General features: G+C 42.1%; 1 protein-coding gene across 1 annotated transcript; it reads right to left on the reverse strand.

Moving 5' to 3' along the window:
* Positions 1–3,074: 3,074 nt before the first annotated feature.
* NDUFA5 (NADH:ubiquinone oxidoreductase subunit A5) lies at positions 3,075–11,976 on the reverse strand. Its single transcript, XM_084636257.1, has 5 exons — positions 11,826–11,976; positions 10,912–10,956; positions 8,732–8,848; positions 7,912–7,977; positions 3,075–3,252 (listed from the first exon to the last, which is right to left on the reverse strand). The coding sequence occupies exons 1-5, from the start codon at positions 11,844–11,846 to the stop codon at positions 3,151–3,153; spliced, it is 351 nt and encodes a 116-aa protein (XP_084492383.1). The 5' UTR covers positions 11,847–11,976; the 3' UTR covers positions 3,075–3,150.
* Between the last annotated feature and the right edge of the window lie 11,114 nt (positions 11,977–23,090).

Here is a 23,090-nt window from a genome sequence, read left to right on the forward strand (position 1 = left end):
ATTTGAGGGAGTCTATTAAAAACCTCTCATTCACATAACCAAAAGATACTTTAACTTGGCGATAATCTTTTAAAATGAAAATTTTAGAACTTCATTACTCAAAATGTAAACATTCAGATATTTACAAAATATAAACTAGCAATTTTGTCCTGAAAACATCAATTGGTCAACTACTGTAACAGCTCTTTCCATGCAATTCAGCATAAATATAATTTTAGAAATATTTAGAAATTCTAAAAATTTAGTAAATTAATAAAATATATATTTTGTTGTGTATTACAGTAGTTTCCCAAACACATACTTGGTGCTGGGAAAGTAGGAATACTTTCCCCACCCCCAGGAATATGCACTCTAAACAGATATGTCAAACATTTAAAAATATACAAGCAAAACATAGTGGGATGAAACTAACTAGACTTGTAGTAGTATCTTTGCCAGTATACTCTCCCCAACCATCTTCTCCTTACCATTTCTCCAGTATCCTAAACGTATACAACTTTAAGCTTGCTCTTGCCTGTATATTAGGTATTTGGATATCATTAGTTCCTCATAACAAAAAAAAAAAGCAGCATAGGTTAAATCCAAGTACTTATAACATATGAAAATTCATAAGGAAAAGTCCACCACTATGAATGATGCATGACATTAAACTCCTAAAAGTCAAGTCCATATCCAACCATTAATACATTCTGAATATCCAAAATATATATTTATATTTACCTCTTGAATATCAAATCCAATTACAGTATGGAACAGTTGTACAATTTTGTCACTGAAAATACCACTCAGTAGCTGAAGCCCCATTTTCCTTTCTTTGTTTCCCCACAGGTTTACAGGTCAAAACGCTTATGCTATATTTACACAGGTTTGATTCAAATCAAATCCTGCCTAAAGGGTGAACAGCTATTCTTTAGTCACAAAAAGATAATCAGATTTAGACTCTTATATTGTATGATTTTCATTTAAAAGTTGTTGAAATTTTGTATGGAAAAGATGTTTTACATCTCATGTTGAAAATGCATGTAAAAAGTATTGGGCAACACCAAATGAACTGTTACTTCATAACCCACAGCCTCCTGGAATCCTCAGCATTCTGGAGCTCTTATTTTTGTAGGAATATCAACTCAAAGCAGGGTCCCAGTCAATGTCAGTTTACTGGTGTAATCTGATAATTTGCTTAAAATAGTACATGAAATATTTCACATATGCAGTTGCTACTCCTTACCTGAAAATACTTATACTGAAAATAATACAGTGCACAAGCTAGCCATGTAGACAATCCATTACTTTAGCTTTCAAGTCTAATAGCATTTATTCGTAATCAATTGCCATAGCAGGGATTCCAACCCTTTGTAATAATGCTCTTCTAAACAGCAGTGCTAAAACTTCTCAGTTTATGTATTTTTTTAAAATGGGAATAAAACAAATAGCTTTTGCAAAACAAGGGTGGGGGGTGCATTGAGAAGAACAGTTTAATCAAGTGGCTTAGCAAGTGAAACATGCATACTGTGTACAGAGTTCTAGCTTCACCATATCCTAAGCCACGCTGAAAATGCCTCTATCACTGACTTTTTCTTTGGGCTTGTTAATTATCCCCCGCAAGAGGTCAACTGCCTTAGTATATACCATTAAGGTGAAATAAGTTCCACATAACTACCCAATGTTTTCGGATCTTAGTTGTAGTCTTTGCTTATGTGAAGAACTGTTATCCAAAATTTGAAAAGTTTCAGTTGGTCCCCTGGTTTTCCTGTATGCCACTCCTATCCCTTCAACATTCACATTTTAGAAAGCCTGTGGATCAGAACTGGGCACAGATTTCAAGTAAGTATTCACCAATGTTCACGTAGCAGTAAGAACAATTTTTTATGTACTTAATTGCACAGTGCATCCTGCTTGCTAACTTCATGGTATCTGCACAATGAACTGCAGATCAGAGTTCTCCTGCAACATTATTCAAGTCCCTAAATACAACAGTATTTAGTTAAGGAAATAGCCTCTCCGAAACTAGCTGTTTTACATATGACTGTACTGGCAGTCTATTAATCTAAATCTTTGATGCTCACTGTGACTTCTTCTGTATAAAACTGCATTGTTAGCTCACATACTGTTCCTCAGAGGCTATAGGTCACGTGCAAACTTGAAAGCATTACTTGGATCATGATACTGAATAAAATAGAATGAATAAAAATAGCCTCAGCTTTGATCGTTGTGATTTCTAACTGTTATACAGGGCATTTTCAATGTTGAACTCTACAGGTTTATTACGCACATTGAAATCTTTTCTTCACAAATGGGCTTACTCTATTCCCATTTAAGTCAACAGGAAAAACAATCCGGCCCAAACTCTCAATTATGAACGTCAAGGTCTTGTATCTGAAGGCTATATGTCAGTTTACAATCAACACAGCATTAGCTGAGTTATAGATGCATTTGTATACTCTAGGATTATCCCCAGTGATTCTCCAAGTCTCTAAATCCTTAAAAATTAACAGCACACTATCAAACAAAATTCACATGTGTGGAAGGGTAGTGGAACTTTAAGCTTAGTACTTTTTGCCTCCATTAGTTATATAACTTTGGTTGCAGACTTGTTTTTTATTATTTGCCTTTTCCCCAGAGTGACTTCCAAAACTTTACAAATTTCCAATTTAATCAAAAGTATCAAACGGACACAGAGTTTTATCTGTATTTATCTCACCACGGCTGATCATTAAGCATTTATGTAAAATCCAGTTCACCCCTTCCTCTTCTTGCCTTAGCCAGTTCAGTGTAGCCACAATCCAGAGTCTGAGACATGAAAATTGGCTTCCATGGTGATAAAATGTCAAGAAGTGGATCAGACAAGAAAAGAAGGGTAATTACACAGAAGAAAGTTTCTGTTTCTACTTAAATATATTTTTAATCAGCAAACTAGGAAAGAAAATAATCATATTGCCCAATAGCTTAACAAAGTTTTAGTAAAGCATTTTTGTAAGAAAGTCAGACAGGACCTTTACATCCTGCTAAATGTAAATAGATATTGAGGCAAAACAAATCATATAAAAAAAGCTATTTTCTTTAAGTTAAAGACAAAATTTTCAGTAACATGATATAATATTTAATTAAGTGTTTTTTTCGATTCTCAAATAGTTACAGACATAACGCTGACTATTATATTGGCCATCGCCATTGGTCAGTAGGAGGTTCTTCAACTAAAGGCTCCCATGGTTTCCACTGTACCATTTTTCTTGCCAGAGAGAGCTCACTTTCAGCCTGTCGATAAAAATATACAAGAGATTCTTAATTTTAATTATATTCTGAGATATTGATCTAAGTCTGATTAATCTATAATTGGAGAACATATTTTATGAATTTACAAGCTGTTCGAATAACAAAGTTCCATCTAGAATGCTTTGCAAGCAATTCAGCCATTGGGCCAATGGATCACAAAGCAAAGCCATAAATTCTATTCTCATATCTGAACAGTCAATGAAGCTCACTGTAATTATGATAGAGTTCAAATTTACAGGAGTAAGTAGAATGGCACTGCAGGTAAATTAAGAAAATGCAGAAATTTGCATTTCTACCTACCCTATACCTAAGGCCATACCAAATTCATGGTCAATTTCAATCATAGGATTTTAAAAATTGTAAATTTCATTATTTTAAATATTTAAATCTCAGATTTCACCGTGTTGCAATTCTAGGGGTCCTGACCAAAAAAAAGAATTGTGGGGGGAGTCTCCAGGTTATTGTAGAGGGGTTGCAGTACTGCTACCCTTACTACTGCACTGTTGCTGGTGGCGGCACTGCCTTCAGGGCTGGGTGGCCAGAGAGCAGCGCCTGCTGGCCGGGCACCCAGCTCTGAAGGCAGAGCTGCTGCTACTAGCAGTGCAGAAGTAAGGACAGTATTGCCACCCTTACTACTGCACTGTTACTGGCGGGGCACTGTCTTCAGAGCTGGGTGCCCAGCCAAGAGCCACTGCCCTCTGGCTGCCCAGCTCTGAAGGCAGTATAGAAGTAAGGGTGGCAATACCGCAACTCTCCCAAAATAATCTTGCGAACCCCCCCCCCCAACCTCTTTTTGGGTCAGGACCCCAATTTGAGAAATGCTGGTCTCCTCGTCAATCTGTGTAGTAGAAGGAAAAAGCACACAAAGACCAGATTTCACGGGGAAAGACCAGATTTCATGGTTTGTGATGCGTTTTTCATGGTGAATTTTGTAGGGCCCTAACTATAGCTATTGTACGAATATACTGCTCATGACATAACAAGAGTTCTCTATTTGGGACAGAACCTCTACTTTAAATATCTAGATGTTTGCAGATTAATAATTTGATTAGTTGAACACGAGTGAGAAAAAAACTGAATAAAAACAGAATAGCAGCAACCCAACTGCTCTTAAAGGCAAGCAGAAAACATAAATGCTTATTTGTATTGCAGTAATTCCTAGGGGGCTCCAAGGTAGGTGCTATACAAACATAACAAAAAGATTCCTCTGTCTTGAAGAATTTACAGTCCATTTGTAAAAGGAGATTAATCAGCTGTTGAATTAAGGCCAATTTACAACTAAATTAAAACAAATTGTAGAATTATATTATATAACCCCAAATAGCATGAATAAGATCATTCATTACAAACATACCTTTACCCTGGCAACCCAAGATCAGACTACTCAACACCCACTCCAAGTGACACTGCAGCAAATTGTTTCCCAAACTGTGGGTCAGGTCGCCTAAAAGGAGTTCAAGACCATTCCAAGGGCAGAAATGGTCTTAGCTCCATGTAATCACCAGAGCAACTCAACCCACATCTGTGGGGGGAAACAATTCACAGAGAAACTCCAGGCTCCAAGGGCTGCTCCGTCACCTTTCCTGTCTGACTGGCACCCAAAAGAGAAGGAGTCAGCAAAGATTCCATACTCCCAACCCCACTGCAAAAGTGCTTCCTAACTGAAGAGCAAAGAATGACCAACACCTCTTTTTAAACCACCCACCTTCCTGTCTTCCCTCCCTCCTCCATCATGATCATGCAGTCAGAGAACATAAGCAGGAAAAGTTGCTCAAGCACTACACTTCTCCTCTTTGGCCCACAGGAGTACTTGAGCACTAATATTGTTCCTCTAAGCCAAGCATGGATCCCTCTTAGGGTTCATATGTGGGTAGGACAGATACTCCTGGGGGAATTCTGTGCCACTGTGCATGCAGAATTTGTACATTGAGAGTGTTGAATTTCCCTTTTCTCCGCCACAGAAATGGGCTGCAGAACTGTTGCAAGTAGAAGATACTGCCGGGGTGGGGAGGAAGGAAGGAGGAGCTGGACAGTTCCTGGCAGCTGCAGTTCCCAGCATGCCCTGAAAGAATGGGGTGACACACTAGCCCAGGACCCAGCATCAGGCTGTTTCTCCCTCTGGCTTCCCAGGCTCTGGGGATTAGGGTGTGCGGGTGTCTGGACTGGTGGGGGCCCATAGCGGGGCTCTGGGGGATGTGTACGAGTGTCTGGGTGGGATGTGCTCTGCAGCTGGGCTCTAGGGGGTGGGGGTTTCTGGGCTGCGGGGGCACCCCACAGAAAGGCTCTGGGGAAGGAGGGGACACGAGTGTCTGGGCTGGGGGGAGAACCATGGCTGGGCTCTGGGGGATGGGGGGCGTCTCTGGCCCCCTGCTGGGCTCTAAGGGATTGGAGGGGGGGGCAGAGAAACAAACAGGATCATCTTTAATTCTGTACTCCTGGAGGAATTTTTTGGGTGTCTGTATTCTTACAAACAGTTGCTGACAGGTATTTTGAAATAAATTACCAAAATACTTGAAACTGTCCTGATTATATAGTGTTATTTTGACAAAATATGTAGAATTTGTGTGCAGAATTTTTAGGTGCAGAATTTCCCCAGGAGTAGACAGAAGAAATATGAAGAGGGGAGGAGAAGAGGGGAGGGGAAAAAAAATCCACAAGAATAAAGGAAGAAAGATGTAGGAAACAGACTGAAGGGAAGTGGCAGAGAAAGTTAGTACAGGGGGATGGAAATCCTCAAAAATATAAAGAGGACTGAAGTAAGACTAGACAAAAAGACATGTGAGAATAGAAAAAGTAGGTAGGCCCTCCACAGTTGAGCAACTTCAACTCACTAAGGTTGGAAACTACTCCTGGCATATATTATGCTGATAATGTCACAACCACCATAGAATCTGCTGGAGAACAGAGCCAACCTAACTGAATAATTGGGGTTGAGGGTGGTTAATTAAGCACTTATTTTTTATTACTGTATTGCCCACTATTAAAAAATATATGCCATCAAGAGGATAACACTTTGGGACAAAAAGTAATTTGTATAACTGTGTTCCACAGTTCAAAAACCTCACAACTTTCTTGACTCAAAACCTCCCGAACAACATATGCCATAATGTCATTAAGCAAGAACTGGTTATCTGCAGCTTCAGAGGACCAGAAGGTGAGGAGAGTTTTACAGTACACTGTTGCTAAACAGTCTTCTCATTCACTGTTTAGACATTCAGCACAACCCCGCAACGAGTTAATTTTTTAAAAATATATAGTTTCTAGTCACATTTATGATTGAAATCAATGTACTTTTCAGTTCCCATATAACACAAGCTGTCAGCAATTTTGATCTCAGAAACTGCTATTCTATAGTAGGATTTCCCACACTTGAAAGCAATATTTAGTCCTAAGTACACAACTCCAATCATTAGGAGTTCCTCTGCAAATCTGAGAGCAAAATTCAACCATTAGCGCATACTTCCCATAAGATAAAGGACTCTGACCTTCACTAATGTAAGGTTTGTCAAATAAGTTGCAGTGCAAAGGATCGTTATTAGAGAAAGTAACTGAAAGAGTTCATGGAGGAACAGTATGTTAATGTGGGATCAGGGAAGTTTACTAGTTTTTCCTTTTAGTTGCATCATTTCTGCCTTAGGGTAAAAATCAGTCATCTTTACTATTCAGTACTTAATATCTGATGTTAAATATTAGGATCTGATTTTGCCATATCTTGAAGAAAAAAAAGTTCCTTCTTTTAGTTTTCTTGACCTTGCTTGAACCAAAGGCTGGTAGAAAGTGTCATTTTTATTCAGAGAGTTTAAGGCTAGAAGGACCACTAAATCATCTAGTGCAGGGATTGGCAACCTTTGGCACGCAGCCCATCAGGGAAAGCTGCTGGCAGACCAGGATGGTTTGTTTACCTGCAGTGTCTGCAGGTTCGGCCGATCGCAGCTCCCACTGGCCGTGGTTCATTGCTCCAGGCCAATGGGGGCTGCGGGAAGTGGTGGCCAGCACATACCTCGACCCATGCCGCTTCCCGTAGCCCTCATTGGCCTGGAGCGGCAAGCCGCAGCCAGTGGGACCTGCGATCGGCAGAACCTGCAGATGCTGCAGGTAAACAAACCGCCCAAGCCTGCCAGCGGCTTTCCTTGACGGGCCACGTACCAAAGGCTGCCGATCCCTGATCTAGTCTGACCTCCTGCATAACACAGCCTATTAATTCACCCAGTTATCCCCAAACTGTGCTCAATAGTTTGTGTCTGGCTAAAGATTATTTCCCAGAAAGGCATCCAGCCTTGATCTGAAAACATCAAAAGATGGAGAATCTATTACTTTCTTTGGTGGCTTCCTTCAGTGGTTAGTCATATGTAGTCTTCTTGTAGAGACCATCCTCACAGTTACAAGAGCTAATACAGTACATGGACTGAATCTTAAATAGCTAAAAGTACTTTCTACTTCCATGCACATATGGATCAGGCAAAGCACATTCACTTCCTTCTGTGATGAAAATAATGTCTGTTTAGAAAAGGCATGCTGCTATTATATATTTAATATACTGTTAATGCTTGTCATTTCTCTTTTCACAGAAGAGCAAAGAAAGCACTCATATCTAGTTGTTGCCTTTCAGCAAAGGCATTTTTAAACAATATGCAACTTTACCTGTATTATCACTTCTTCTATCTGACCACTTTTCATTTTGTCTTCTAGTTTTTCCACATTAGGTTCCTGTGAATTCAGGTAATTTAAAATATCAAGTGCAGAACTTAAAGACATAACTTAAAATAGATCATACAGTGTCCAATTCTTCCTAAATGTAACCACTCAGATGAGTTAGCTTCAAGGTGACCTATTTTACACTACAGGAATACATGATTTCCTGCTATAAGCAATGTCTCATTGACAATATAAAGAAAGTCAAATACCCCCCAAAAGTTATTTTACTGCAATTCAGATGTACAGAGAAGCAAAAATAGCATTCTGTTGTACCGCAGATTGTCGACGGAAAGTGGGATCATAGCTTTCTGGAGAAATAAGATACTCATCCTTTCAACAAGTCACTGTAGTCAAACAAAAGCAAGACTGCAACACTAGAACGAGCTATTTGACCCTACCCAATGGAAAAGTGGTTGTTCCAAAAATGTTGAACAGCAAGAGCTAAAATAGTGCATTTGGTAAAAGAGTGAGTGAGTGTAAATAAAATAAAATACCTGGAAGTCTGCTATTCTGCAAATCTTCAGATAACTACTTTCTATTTCTATTTTTAGCAGAAATCAGTGATAAGACACCATTGCTATTTTCTAGTTAAATACACAAAAGAGTAGTAGTTTATGTAATCAGAAACAGTATGTGACCGTGATCATCTCCCTGAAACAGATAACTTCTATATGTTCTTTGAAGATAAACTGAGATTTTGAGAATACTATAGTCTTTGCTGTACAAACTTTGCATATAAAATATTTACAAGTAGTGCTATACTTACTGTTTTTACCATGTTAAACCGCTCATTTACAATCTGTTCAGTGTATTTCCTATATGCTGCATCTTTGGGGATGTCCTGCAGAGCAGCGAGAATTTTTGTATACAGTATCCTCAGGTGCTGAAATGATTGGAAGAAAGGTGCAAGTGTGTAAATAGTAAATGACTTAACAGAAATATTTAAATAATTTACAAGCCCACAAAGTAAAATATAGAGAACTGCAGCATTCAAATTCACACTGGCTATACCAATAAAGTAGCTGGGTTTGAGTGCAGGATTCTGACCTGGGTTTGGGCCAGGATGCATTTCAATTCGGGGTTCCAGTTTGGACTCAACTGTAGAGTATAAAACTACCTTGCTAATCTTCTTGACTTTCTTCATGAACTGTGCTGTGAATGTTTTAATTTGTTCTCAAGATTTGGCCTTTAATCTATCTCAGAGATGTTAATCGGCACAAAGCCTTAAAGAAAAAAAAAAAAGGCAAGTCATCAAAGCCAAAAGATATAGCCACTTCCCCCCTCCCCCCAGAGTACACTAAAAAGGGCACCTGTTACCCCTGCCAAGAGTAGAATGATTTCATTTACATTCATCAGTAGAAAAGTCTGTGGATTTGGATAAACACTCTCAGCATGTTTTTAAGAAACTTCACGGGTTAGGAAAAAATTCGCAGCAGTTGGGAAACAAATGAGATTGGGCTGTAGTAGAAGGTGGATAGTGGAACCAACAGGGTAATTTCTGAGTGGAAGGAATAGGAGTGGGAAACTGGAGGTAAGGGCAAGGAGCAGAAGCAGGATTATACAGACAACAGCAGGAAAAGAGAAGGAAAACAGTGTGTTAAGACCAAGGGGTTAATTGAAGCCCTGATGAGTTTATGACTCAAATTGTTATAAATTAAAATCTGAAATAAATTTACGCTCCTAGAAGTTGTCAGACAGCCCTGTAGATATGGCTCTTTATCTGTAAGAGTTAGTTTTATACTCCTGTTAGTTTTATACTCCAAGCAACACAAGCAGCGGCACTGGCATGATCTCTCCCTAGTGGGATTATTGTGTAGTCTGAAAATTTCAATGTTTCAGAGAAAGATATGGGATTGCTGTGATATTAAACAATCAAAGAGTTCTTTCAAATTCGGTAGTGGAAAAATGTCATAAGTCAGTGGCCCCCAAACTTTTACCTTGTGCCCCCTCTTATCCCTGCCTGTCCCCCGCCCGCAGCCAGGAGCGGAGCTGCTGCTTCGGGGGGGGGAGAGAAACGCAGACGGGTAAGGGGGCCAAGGCTGAGGCCACAGCTGGGGGAGGCCAAGGGCACGGGGGCAAGCTGGGGGTCCCGGGCAGGGCCAGGAGCAGAGCTGGCAGCTGGGGGCCAGAAGCAGAGTTGAGTGTTGCTCTCTCCCCACCCCCTTCATGGGAGATGGCGTGGGCCTCAGCACCGCCCCAGGGGGGCCTATCCCTCACAGTGGGGGCCTTTGTCCTAGATGAACTAGCAAGCTACTTCCTTAGGAGTGCCAGTGAGAATTATCAAGAGATGTATTCTTTGTATTACAGTAATGCCTACGAGCTACAGTCTTGAGCCAAGGCCCCACTGCACTGGGCACTATACAAACCTAACAAAATGTGGGTCCCTGCTCGAAAGAGTTTACAATCTAGACACCGCTCCTGCCCCGTAGATCAGGTATTAAATATTACAGTAAGATTAGTATCGAGCTGCAGAATCTATTATTTGATCTGGGAAAATCTATGTATGTGGAATAATAATTACATTTACAATCCCCCAAGCCTAAATAGTTGCACTCCATCTGGTAAGTTACACAGTTCTTTTCACCATTTTAGGGCTCTACAAAGAAAAATATTACTACTTCATGTTTCCTCAGAAAAAGGCCTTACCGTAAGGTGATTTTGGAAATTAATTGTTTCCAAGAAGCAACTACCAAGTTAAATTTTTATATTTATAGAACAAAAAACATCTGCAAAAGATCTGCCTTTTTTATTTGTAAAAGAAAACCTTTCCAGACCATAGCCAATATTCTCCATCAAACAAAGTTTTGGAGCTGGTCAAATTTTGGATTTCAAATAACTGTTCTCGCTGTAGGATCATAAGATACTTAAAATATACACATAAGTCAAGCAAAACAAGTGAATACTCTGATTTTCAGTCCATTTCAACTAGATATACTTGAAACATACCTCGTGAGGCGTCTCAGCTACAGCTAGTCCCACGAGCCCAGTGGTCTGCACAAACAGAACACATTTAGTAAGTGAATGCATTTATTTCAAGTCTTTTTGTAATACACACTATTGACTCATAACGTCAGCCGAACGGAAGCACATTATGGGAATTACAAAATGTGGAGTTAAGGATTAAAAAAAAAAAAAACCCATGCATATCCTGGGAGCTGCAGGCCAAGATGCTCCATCTCCCTTTGCTGAGGGCTTGTCTTCACTTACAGCACAGCAGCTGCACTTCTCCCATCCGCATACTTAATCCACCACCCCAAGAGGTGGTAGCGATGTCGATGGGAGACGCTCTCCTGCCAACATAGCGCTGTCTACATAAGGGATTAGTTCAGTATAACTATGTCACCCAAAATCCACGCCCCTGAGCAACATAATGATCCCGGGCTAGCACGGCGACGGGTGCACTGTGTACAAACACGCGGAGAAGGGGGGCGGGGGGGCAGCTCACGTTAAGCAGTGTGTAGAATTAACGCTTTCTTCCCCGGCTCTCAGACTGGCTGTTTCTCTGTTTTGCTCCCAAAGCAAAACGAGCAGCCAGCACCCGCGGAGCTGTCAGCGGCGGGGACTGTCCCTGCGAAGGGCCCTTGCCAGCGCTGGCTGCTCGGCGCGTCCCGAGGATCCTTGGCTCCGATCGGAAGCGGAGGGGGGAGAGTTTCACCAGGCCCACCACCATCAGCCCAGGCACCACCTTGCCCAGGCAGGCACCGCCGCGCGGGAGATGGGCGCAGCCCCTAGGCTTGGGCGGGGAGAAGCCGCCCCGCAGCAGCCCCGGGGGACCGGCCATGCGCCCAGCCCTACGGGAGGGGAATCGTCAGGGACCCGGGCGTGGCGGTGCAGGAGAAGCCCACGACCCGGGCCCTCACCTTCTTCAGCGCCCCGGCCATGGCTGCGGCCAAGCAGTACACCCCTCACGCCAACCGCCCGGGACGGACCAAAAACGCGCATGCGCCTCGTGATGTCTTTGGGCTGTTGGTTAGAGGACAAGCCGGTGGAAGCTGAAAGCCGCATGCGCCAAAAAGGCCGGGCCTGAGACCGAGGCTGTGGGAGTTCTGCGTCTGAGTGCGCCTGCGTATGCGGCACGGTAATCGCATGCGCCGTTTCTGAGTGAGGCGGGCCTGCGAATGGAGGATTGGAGAGCATGGGGAATGCGCATGCTCTCGGCGCAAAGAGTCAGTAACAAAATGAACTTGCGCTACCTGCGCTCAGCGGCCGAGGCCATGAGTGGCCTGTACAGCGCTGCGCCTGTGTCTGGCGCCCTCTGGCGGATGGAGGGGGAGTCACAGCGGCAGGAGGGCTGTCCGGCCGCACGCGAAATGACGCTATTTCGGTGTCACGAAGCGAGAATGGGGCCTGCTGGGGGGGCTCTGGAGCGAGCCGGCTTGTGTCAGCCCTGGACGCGCCGTGTGACAGGGGAATCGCGGCCCCCTGGACACGCCGCGTGATGGGGATCTCAGCCCCCAGCACCACGGACACGCCCACAGCCCCGTGAACACACTGAATGCATGGGATGAAGTGAGCTGTAGCTCCCGAAAGCTCATGCTCAAATAAATTGGTTAGTCTCTAAGGTGCCGCAAGTCCTCCTTTTCTTTTCGCGAATACAGACTAACACGGCTGCTACTCTGAAACCTGCAGGGCAGGGGGTCTCCACTTGCCCCATCGCCAGCGGCGTGCCGGTGACACTGACAATCCCCGTGCCAGCGAGAGACAAGCGATGATGTGGTTCTGTTAGCGGCCGCTCCGCTGTGTCCCTGCCACCAGTCACTGGGGCCCTACGGAAGTGCTTCTAGTACTGTGTTTCCAGGGCTGTCAGCGGCGGACGCTCAAAGGAGGGCTCTTCCCTTGGGATGCTCCTTGACGTGTGCCACTGGAGTCTGGGGCTGTCCATAATTTATATAACACACTTTTGGTGATTTTCAAGACTCACCCTTTGTAACACTGAAACAAACATGGAAAATTATGGAACCCCCTCGAATGCAATACATAATTTTTGGTGAACACCAGAACTGCCTTCCAAGCTAGGGTAACCATATGTCCCAATTTTATAGGGACAGTCCTGATTTTGGGGTCTTTTTCTTATGTAGGCTCCTATTAACCCCCCCCCCCGTCCCAATTTTTCACATTTGCTGTCTGATCACCCTATTCCAAGCTCTCTCTGTTGTGATGACTGAATATGTCGGGCCAGTTCTTGGTCCCAATAAAGTCAAAGAGGGTTTTTCCACTGACTTCTGTGAGATCCGAGCCAAGCTCTTAGGACCTGATCCAAAAGCCTTTGCAACCAATGGGTGGTTTTCTTTTACTTGGATAAGGCCTTGAGGGTGATAGGGTTGTGTGTTTATGGCAGGTGCATTCTCTGTGCAAGATGGGACATTAATAACATTTTATGTCTCTGAAAAGTGTTTTATATGTTTTTTGGAAGCACTTAGTGATACCTACAGTTTGATAGTTATCATATTAGCTAATGAATCAAAGCATTATTTACATACATTTGGAATACATCAAAATGCACTGCTGAGAACATAGAAAAGAATTGTTTAAGATTTGGGGTCCAGAATGACACTGCAGGGATCCCTGCTTCAATTATTTTGATGTAAATAGTGTTGGTAACAAGTTCAAATCAGTTATTTCTGGATTAGATATCTTGATACTGGGCCCAAAACAGCCTCCCTAGATCTGAAAACGATCCTATATGGGTATTTTTGTGCAGGACTGAGCTATGCCACTATAAATTTGTTTACTAAGGACAGACGGAGAAAAACAGCTAACTTTGCTTCCTCACTTAACTAACTCACTACTCACTTCATCCATTCATTATGCGTCACTCTATTTTTCATAGTATATCTGAATATAATTTTGCAGTGCTGCCCAACTACATGAAAGCTGGCCTAGCTTCTACATGGGAGCTGTTTAAGAAACTTCAACATGGAAACACTGGGAATGTCTCATGTTTTAGCTGCTTCTATGAACTTCTCTATAATGCTACTGTAGGTAAGGTGGAAATTCATATGTTCGGCCACATTCCTGACTTTCTGACTCATTTTGCACAATAGTCATCCAGCATTAACGGAACAAATTGATTTTTACATTACAGGACTGTAAATACATAAAGTCTAGCAAGTGAGTAAAGTACCTGCAATAATCATCTACCAGTACTTTAAAAAGCCTCTAGATTATAATTTATCTGTTGTCTCAATAATGAGTTATCTGTGTTGACTATCTTATACATTCTCAATGCACAATAAATTAACACCATCATAAGGAGGCCTGAGCATAGCCTTTCTGTTGTGAATTGACCCCAAGATGTAAATTCTTACAAACTATCTCAATTTATCCATATTTGCCAATGCAGGACTCTGGCTGAGATTCTGATTTCACTTATACTGGTATTAAATCCAACGAAATTAAATTAACTTTAATGAAATTACTGCTGATTTAAACCATTGTGAAATCAGACTCAGACCCCAGGTGTGTACATAAACTGCAAAACCGGATGTAGTTTTTCAATTTAAAAGAGAAAAAAGTCTGCATTATCCTTGTATTATGCATATGTACTAGTGCTGGTCATGGGGTTATGGTTATGTGACAAGAAGGGAATTAGTGGATTCAGGGGTCAGCAACAATAAGAACATGTCTGTGTTCTCAAATGAGAATTTTTTTTCCCTTACTATCAGCTTGTTCTAAGCCCACTGTAGGGAAGGTTCTCTGCACTAGACCTGTCCATCATACTGAATGGTGTCTCTGGAACCTCACCACACTTGGTCAAGTAACATGGGCAAGGTATGTCACTGTGAACAAAATTTATTATTATTAGTTTATGTATATTGCAGTAGTGCCCAGAGTCCCTGTTTAGAATGGGGACCCCATTGTTCTTTATACCGTACAAACACATATGAAGACGGGGCAATGGAGCTATGACAATTTGTCTCACCCTCATTTTACAATCTAATAAAATTCATTTGATTAGAGTGGTTAAAGGAAAGGCAGAGATACGGTCCTTAGCCTGTGGTCTAATCTGGAATGAATTTAGTTTAGTCACTTGTGCCTCAATAACTATAGCTGGATACATGGATAATAAAATAACCAGGATTTAACTCAATCTGCATCTGAGCTGTGTTTTTGTAGGTAAATAAATTAAGTGGAGAAAAAATCCAGTTTGCCACTCACCCTGTGGCTGTGGTTTAACTTGCTAGATACTAATATCCTTGATGGCATTACTCAGAGCTTCTTGGTCAGACTTGTCAGCATTGACTATGATGCTGTGTCTCCAGCTTCTGTTTTAAAATGGAAATTATTAAAAGACTAGGATTGGCTATCATGGAATCTGTAAATCTTGGCATCACATCAGGCTCACCATGTCTACAAAAGTTTGAATAAATGAGAGATTGGGAGCTATTTTGTGGCACATAGCGATGTGACAAGATCTGTCACTGTAGAAGACTAAATATTTGTACAACAGCTAAACCTTTCTTGGTTTTATTTCTTTTTAACTATATGTATATATGTTAGTAAATTTTGTTTATACAGCTAGTGCGTCTAAGTTGGCAGATCATTTATTTTCTTAACAAGAGCTGTTTGAACCAATCAAGCACAGATAATCTTATTATACCAGTCAGACCTCATGTTACTTTTGATGAGATTCTAGAGAAGTCGTGCATAATACTTTCCTGTGGGGTGGAGTCTGCTTATGTTACAGTTGTACGAGGTCAGACCTTAATTTAACTCCCAACTGCGTATTTAATTTTAGAAAAAGCACAAGACACACCACCGTGCAGGGTACTATTCCTGTCTGTTCAAAATACAGGCCCCAGAGTAACAATGACAAGATGATGGATTGAAAAGGTGAGAATATGATATGTTTTATCTGTATCTTGCCAATTAGCCTAATGGTGAAGTAGATTAAAACTGTGAATAATGTGTAACTGAGTGAATCCAGTTTTAAACTGCTATTAATTCCTGTATTGCTGTGAATAACCTCTTCAGGCTGGGATACCTAAAGGCCTTCCAGTTATAGAGAACAAAGTTAGGACTGCTTAGTTTATTTCAAAAATGTGAAATCAGATTAGTACGTCTCATTCGCATGCACTAAACATCTGCCTGATATGCTTAATAGAAATAAATCCTTGACACATCTGTTTCTAAGCAAAGACTCAGTTTCCATGATTTGTGAGTATTTCAAATCTTTTGGACTGAAAGAGAGTGGCTTAAAGTGGAACAAATTCTTTTCTATGAAAAATGATCCTTCCGGTTTAGAATGCATAAAAGCTCAAAAATTTAAAAATCTACAGTAATCAGTAGTTTCTTGGGAACTTGTTTTTTCAGGATAAAATAAAAACAAAACAATTTGGTCTATTAAAAAAATCTGGAAAATATTCTTGATCTTATGAGACCACTGTGTCCGTGCCTGAACAGTAGAATTTTCTCGAAAAAGCAACTGTCTCATCTAGCAATGAGCTTGGTCTGAAAAATGGAGAACAAATTTTCCATGGGTGAAGGAAAGGGAATTTGCCACTGCATCTTTTAACGGCCTCTTTGCTACTTTATGTACAAGTGTATCAGACAAAATATGCTTTTCGTGTGGCCTAATGTACCAGTGTTCTGCCATATTCCATTGTGATCCTAGTGAAACGTTCACATTTCATCAGATCGTCATTACCTCAACACAGCATCGGACCAGCAGTGATATAGCAAGTCAAGCACCCAAAGCATTTATAAACCTCCATCAATGTCCACCATATGCACTTTGGTGAGTTATTTACTTTATCGTACTTGTTCTACCATGTCACAGCTCTTAGCCACTGTATTAGCTTTTTCCCTTTTATTATTAATTATCATCATTGCAATCTCATACAGGATAAGTGGTAATGTTTAGAAAGACACTCTGGAGAAAATATATACCAAAACCACCACTTACCTGACCCCACATCGGCTGAGTCTGTGCTCCAGCAGAGTTCTGTGGTGACTGTGACCTAGTGAATTCTGAGAAATCACAGCAGAAGAGGAGTCTATTGTCCAAGCAGGTATTGACCTTGTGGGTCTAGAAAGAAAAAAATTATAATTTTATAATAATTTTAAGTGCCCGCTTAGCTTTTCTTTTAGTGCTGAAGTGGGGTTGGGCATGCATCGTATTTTTCTGAAGTGAATGGAATTTATGGTATGTTTTATTAAATTATTTGTATTTCTACAATGTGTGAAGATCCTGATCCTGCCAGGTAGTGAATGGTCTCAGTTCCCTTTGGAGTCAATGGGACTTGAGAGTATTCAGTACCTTGCGGGATTGAGCCCTACATGAACATCTACCCTATGTAAATTGTACCAAACCACTGATAGGGGCCCTGTTCAAGGCACTTGCTATCTGTGGGCCTGATCCAAAGCCCACTGACATCAATGGTAGTTTTTCCATTAACTTCCGTGGGCTTTGATTCAGTCTCTAAAGGTATAAGGGAATAGAAATGGTCAGGAATTTTTTGAGCAAATGTTTTTTGTGAGAAAATGCCAATTAATCAAAACAAACTTTTCAAGGTAATGTTTCAGTTTTGACAAAACTGGATGGTCCAGGATGGAATTTCTGTATGTGTAAGGGGGGAAGAAGAGAGATCGAGAGACCCCCTCCACCAGCATCACCACCACAAGAACAGCCATTAGCCAAGGTCACTCACCTGGGGCGTAGGAAACCCAAGTCCTTGTTCCAAATTAGGCAGAGTAGTGGGTATAAGAGCCTGTTCATACAGATTTGATATAGCTAGGTTGCTTCATAGGCAGGTGGATATTCAGAAGTTTCCTGAAGGAGAAGGGAGGGCACTTGACATACATGAAGCCTATCCATCCATGGTGGAGTCTAGTCAAAGTGTAGGGAAAAGTGTGAAGGAAGGCACAACGTTTTATATTGCAGCCTAGTGTACATATAGCACCACTGAACTGTTCTCACTGGAAGCCGGAACTGATGAACACCATTCATTTTCTCATATTAAAGCTATAGAAACACCAGTGCTAAATAACTACATGGCTTCATTGTGAAAATTCCAAGTGAACTTGCTCTAAAAACTTCTCACTTTTTAGCTGTGTGTGTAGTGGGGATAAGTTAGAGTTGTGTGTTTTGGGATATACTCTATAAATTACTGGTTCATTACTTTTAAAGAGTCCCTACCCCCACTGCTTGCAAGGTATAGCTGTTCTTTACATCACAGTGTACATTTATTGGTTTCTTTGTAACTAGTTAACACATTTCAATGAGGCAAAAGGGATTTTTGTAGATGCCATTGAAAGTATAGAAGTAAATGTAAAGATGAGGAGGAAAATAAACCCAGGAGAGAACTTCAAATCAAGGATTCTCTTACATGCCAGCCAAGTGTACTTCCAACAGGATGGGATGAAAGGCAGAAGTTCAGTCTTAACTTTGAATGTTCTTGCTTTTGTGGATTTAAGTCAGGCTGCCAACTTTTAATGCTATTTGAAAATTTTTATGTGATTTAATCTATAATGCATTTACCTTGAGGTGCTCGTCCACATATTGACATATTTATGGATTCCTTAATAAGAGCCTGGGGAAGAGATTTGGAAAATACACTGTCAGTCACTTTACTTTGAAGGATTGAAAAATCCTTTGTAGTATCCTCTTTTGAAGTTCAACATTGAATTTCTTCCTCTTTTGCCTAACAAAGCCTGGACAATGTCAGAAAAAATATTTGTCTACCTTTTTCTTTTGTGCGGGATCAAACGCCAAAGGCTTTGATAAACCTTTTTGCATTATGAGGAGTTTCACAACTTCTCTGGAATTCTTCTGTTATTAACAGTATGGAAGTGTTTATATTGCATTAGATCCTTCCAAGAATCTTGGTCAAAATCCTCGATCTTTACAGTCATCCTTGTTTGCACAGGGAATGAGGCTAGGACTTCAGGATTTAACTGCTTGAATGTTACAAACAGTACCTTTTGCTCCTGGTTAAGCCTGTGCAATGGTGTGAAGGGTCTTGGAACATGATTCTGTACCCTGATGACCAGTTCATCAGATATTCAGCTGGTGTGTGAAATCTTTTTTTGAATAACTATGTTGAAGCCTGGCTCTGAGACACAAAAGCAGGGGGAGGAGACGCCATTAGAATATTTCTGTCTATTATGAGCTACATAAAGTCTGCTGAGCAGAAAAAAAAAAGATTTATGTGTCCGCAAAAGCTATTTTTTATTTTTGGAAGTTATTGCTGTCAGAGCTGGCAGTCAAAGCAAAAGATGTGTATGTTTACCTTTAAAGGCAATGGGGCTGTGGTGGTGTTTTCACTTGCCTTCCGAGAGCCCACCCTCATGGGTGACGGCGCTGGCCAAGAGCCTTAGGTCTGAGCATTGGGAGAGGTGTGAATTCATGCTCTGTGCTAGCCTGATAGTATTGCAAAAGCCTGAAATTGGAGTCCTGCAATGATACTTTTAGCTTCTGAGTTATCTTGGCTCTGTGCCATGATTGATCCGGTTTTGTTTTCTCGGGTCTATCACAATATGATAAATAGTAAAGCATTTAGGTATGGGATTGTACCACTTGTGTATGATGTTTTAAAATCAATTTTTAGCTAAGTGCTACAATGCAAAACATCCGGTTCACAGAAGTCAGGTTAGCACTTCATGTGGGAAGAACTGCTTTAAAAAGTGACCGACAAATCATTCTGACAAAATTCCAGCAGCATTAGCAATATGCTGGATGTCCCCCATGGCCATTCTAGGAGAGGTAGTCTACATAATGCTCATTTAATTCGATGGATTAATATTTGTGTAGCACTGACAAAAGTAAGGCACTGTGAGAGTGCTAATTGGTAGGAGTGGTAGTTTAAGTTCCACAACTTCTGCTCCCTCTCAGCTAGGTCCCACTAATACAAAGACCAAACGTGCCCTAAGCTGTTGATGTCACATCAGTCACAGAAACCTTGATGGAACACAGAGCTGGCCTTCAGAGAGTTAGGTAGGTACATTTATTTGGTACAGTTTTATTTTGCAAAGTATTTAATATTTACATTTTGTTCCTTTTAAGATAAAAATGCCACATTTTAAACTTTGCAAAACTGCAGAATATAGTAAAAAGTGAATTTACCTGACTCCCTGCAGAAGGACAATTTTGCAATTGTTATTTACTGACAAGATTTATTATTTGATTTGATATCACTAGCAAAATGCAGGCTAAAGGATCAGAGTGAGAGCTGGAGCAGTGCCAGCACTAGACAGAAGCAGACTAAGCAATTGCGTAAAAGCCCAAGCATCTCAAGGGGACCCCTATTAATAATTAGTATGTGTTGTGGGGGAGGGGAGGGTCCAAAATATTCCTACTGAGGGCCCCTAATGGGCTGAGCTGGAAAGCCAGGTGGGGTGAATTCAAACTTGTGACTATAGTTAAAAGGTGCAGTATATCCCATTATTCATCCACGGAGACAGCCGACTGCCCACTTCCCCCCGCACCACCCCCAAACACACACACTTTGGTAACAGTCACTAAGAGCCTAACCCTGAGAGGTGTTGAACACTGCACTCACTTGTGTAAAGGCATTGTGAATGTCTAGACCCTCTCAGGACTGCAAAAGTAAGGGGAGCCCCAGATCTTCCACCTGCCCTGGGCAGGGGGCTGGGGTGCCCAAGAGCAGCCCCTGGCCCATGTTCCTGCCCTCTGGGCTCCCTGGGCAGCTTCTGGCCTGGGAAGGGGGACTCAGGAGGAAGAGGAGGAGCAGGGGGTGGGGGCCTTATGGCAAGGGGCAGGTAAGGTCCACCTCTCCCCTCCCCACCCCTTCCACTGGGAAGAGGCTGGCACCGGCCCTGAGCCTGAGGCAGGTGCAGAGCAGCGCCACAAGGAACCTGGGACAAATGCCGTCCTGGAGTCATTCAGCCCGGTGCTGGGACTTGTACTCTGCATTTTGGGACTGTCCTGCCCAATTTGAGACAAGTGGTCACCCTCCCCTCCCTCACAATGGTTTTGCTCACAGTTCCATAGCATGAAATGGAGGTGTGACCCAACCACTTTTAAGCAGTAGTCCCATATTAAATCAGTTTGGTGGCTGCCACAGTGTCACTCCTGCCACATGGTTACAATGCCACTCACTGAAATTTGCCCCAGCTGCCCCTCCTTACGGGGCAGCTGCACCAAATTTCAGTGAGTGGGATAGTGGCCTGGCACACAGGGTCACAACATCACTGAAATGTGGCCTGGCCAACCCTCTGTCCAGATGGAAGGGTGGCCAAGTCAAATGGTGCCATCACCTGGCACACAGGGAGTCTTTTCCTGTACGGCAGATTGCAGCTGAGTCCGCCAAGAGCTAACCTCTTGCAGGACCAACTCGTGCACTATGTGGGTAAAAGAGAGGAAAGGCTTCCCAGTTGAGGGAGACGCACCTTGTAAGAGGAAGGGCGATGAACGAGTGGGGACTGGAGTGGAGTCGCTACTGTGAGTGGTGGAGACCGAAAGGAGCATCCCCTCTTTTTCCCCAGTGCATCTTGTGCATGTTGTGGGACCAGTGCATCTTGTGTCTATTAATGATACAAGATCATTCTGATGTTCTTCTGCACAATAGGGTCTTGTATAGTTCATAAATATTATATCTTATGCACAAGGACTAAACAAACTGGTGCTTAAATTTAGTCAAATACTGTTACATGAATCATTATGTCAAATTATTCACTGTGAATAATTTATTGGAATGAATTTAGATCCCTTTTGTGTTTGTGAATTATTCACAAATTGGTCATTACTTTTACAATTTTTATTTGTTTTTGGCAATTGTCATGAATAGCTAATTAAAACAAATTTTGGGTTATAGATATTCCTGATTTGGTCACACTGAGTGTTTGCTATTCACTATTCATGCAGTAGGACTGGCCATATAAGTCACACATTCCCTGATTGGATGACCTAAACTTTCTAAACAGGAGACTCTTTTTATTGTTCACAAATTTTCATGAATATTTATTTGTAACTGACAAATCTATTGAATGAATAATAAAAAGAGCTTTTCCAAATGACATCCCATTTCAGATAGTGCTGGCAGGGTTTTCTTTCCGTCATTTTTGCAAATAAAAAATTACTTACCCAAATTTTCATGAATTATCAGAAAAAAGTGCTTGTGATCACTATTTTTTATTCTCAAGAATAGTCGCAAAATATTTATATGATTTATTTGCCCATCTCTAATCATAGGGCCAAATTCTGATACCTTTGCTCACACAGAATAGTACTTTACTCCACAAGCAGTCCCATTTATTTAAATGCAGTTACTCTTAGGGGTTGTCTACATGACTAGCCAAGGTGCGAATCTACAGCTCACCAGCTTGCTGCACAATAAAATCCCATGTTACTGCTGGGGGAATTCTGCACCACTGCGTGCATGGATAATTAATGAGCTGCGCATATTTTTAATTTTTTGCACAGAAAAAACCTTCTGCCGGTAGGTTGCTGCAGTTCTGCCTTTTGCCTTCCAGAGGGCACTGTGGCACTAGAACAGAGCAGCAGGTCCCAGCCAGCTAGGGAAGAGAAAGAGCCTGCCTACTTCACCGCACCTGTCAGGCCAGGTCAGGAGACAGGGGATATGGGGAGACAGACAGTGTGGGGCTGCTGGGGGATCAGACAGTGGCTCATAAGGGCTAGCGTGGGAGGACAGACTGGGGCAGGGGATGAATGAGAGTGGAGGCACAGGGCCACATGGGGACGGGGGAAGGGGTGCAGGGCCACATAGGGACAGGGAGATAGCTGAGTGGGGGCACAGTGATACATGGGGGAAGAGGGTGCAGGGCCACACAGGGACAGAAGGGTGGCTGAGTGGGGAACAGAGACACATGGGGAGGGGGTGTAGACCACATGGGGAGGGAGGAGTGGGTGTCTGAGTGGGAGTGGAATAACACATGTGGACGTGGATGCAAGAACACATGGGAGTGCAGGGACACGTGGGTATAGGGGCAGATGTGCCTGACTGAATGGGAGAGGCTAGGGGTCAGCCAGGGTCTGCATGGGGGAAGCTCCCAAGTAATCTCTCCTAGCCCCGCCCGAAAACCTGTTCCATACTTTTCCCACCCATACCCAACAACCATCCAAGTTCACACTTAGGTTCCTTCCCAGCTATAATTTCCCTCTCCCTCAGTCCTCCATTACCCCTGACTGCCCCAAGCCTTTGCAC

The sequence above is a fragment of the Lepidochelys olivacea genome (genome assembly GCF_965140295.1).
Source record: "Lepidochelys olivacea isolate rLepOli2 genome assembly, chromosome: 1".
Taxonomy (NCBI): domain Eukaryota; kingdom Metazoa; phylum Chordata; order Testudines; family Cheloniidae; genus Lepidochelys; species Lepidochelys olivacea.

What these genes read in the sequence shown, in the direction of transcription:
- NDUFA5 (XM_084636257.1), bottom strand. Translation starts at nt 11,846, where the DNA reads ATGGCCGGGGCGCTGAAGAAG. An exon ending in TGGCCGGGGCGCTGAAGAAG is followed by an intron (nt 10,957 to 11,825) that starts GTGAGGGCCCGG and finishes CTGTTTGTGCAG; the next exon opens with ACCACTGGGCTCGTGGGACT. An exon ending in GGTTTAACATGGTAAAAACA is followed by an intron (nt 7,978 to 8,731) that starts GTAAGTATAGCA and finishes CTGAATTCACAG; the next exon opens with GAACCTAATGTGGAAAAACT.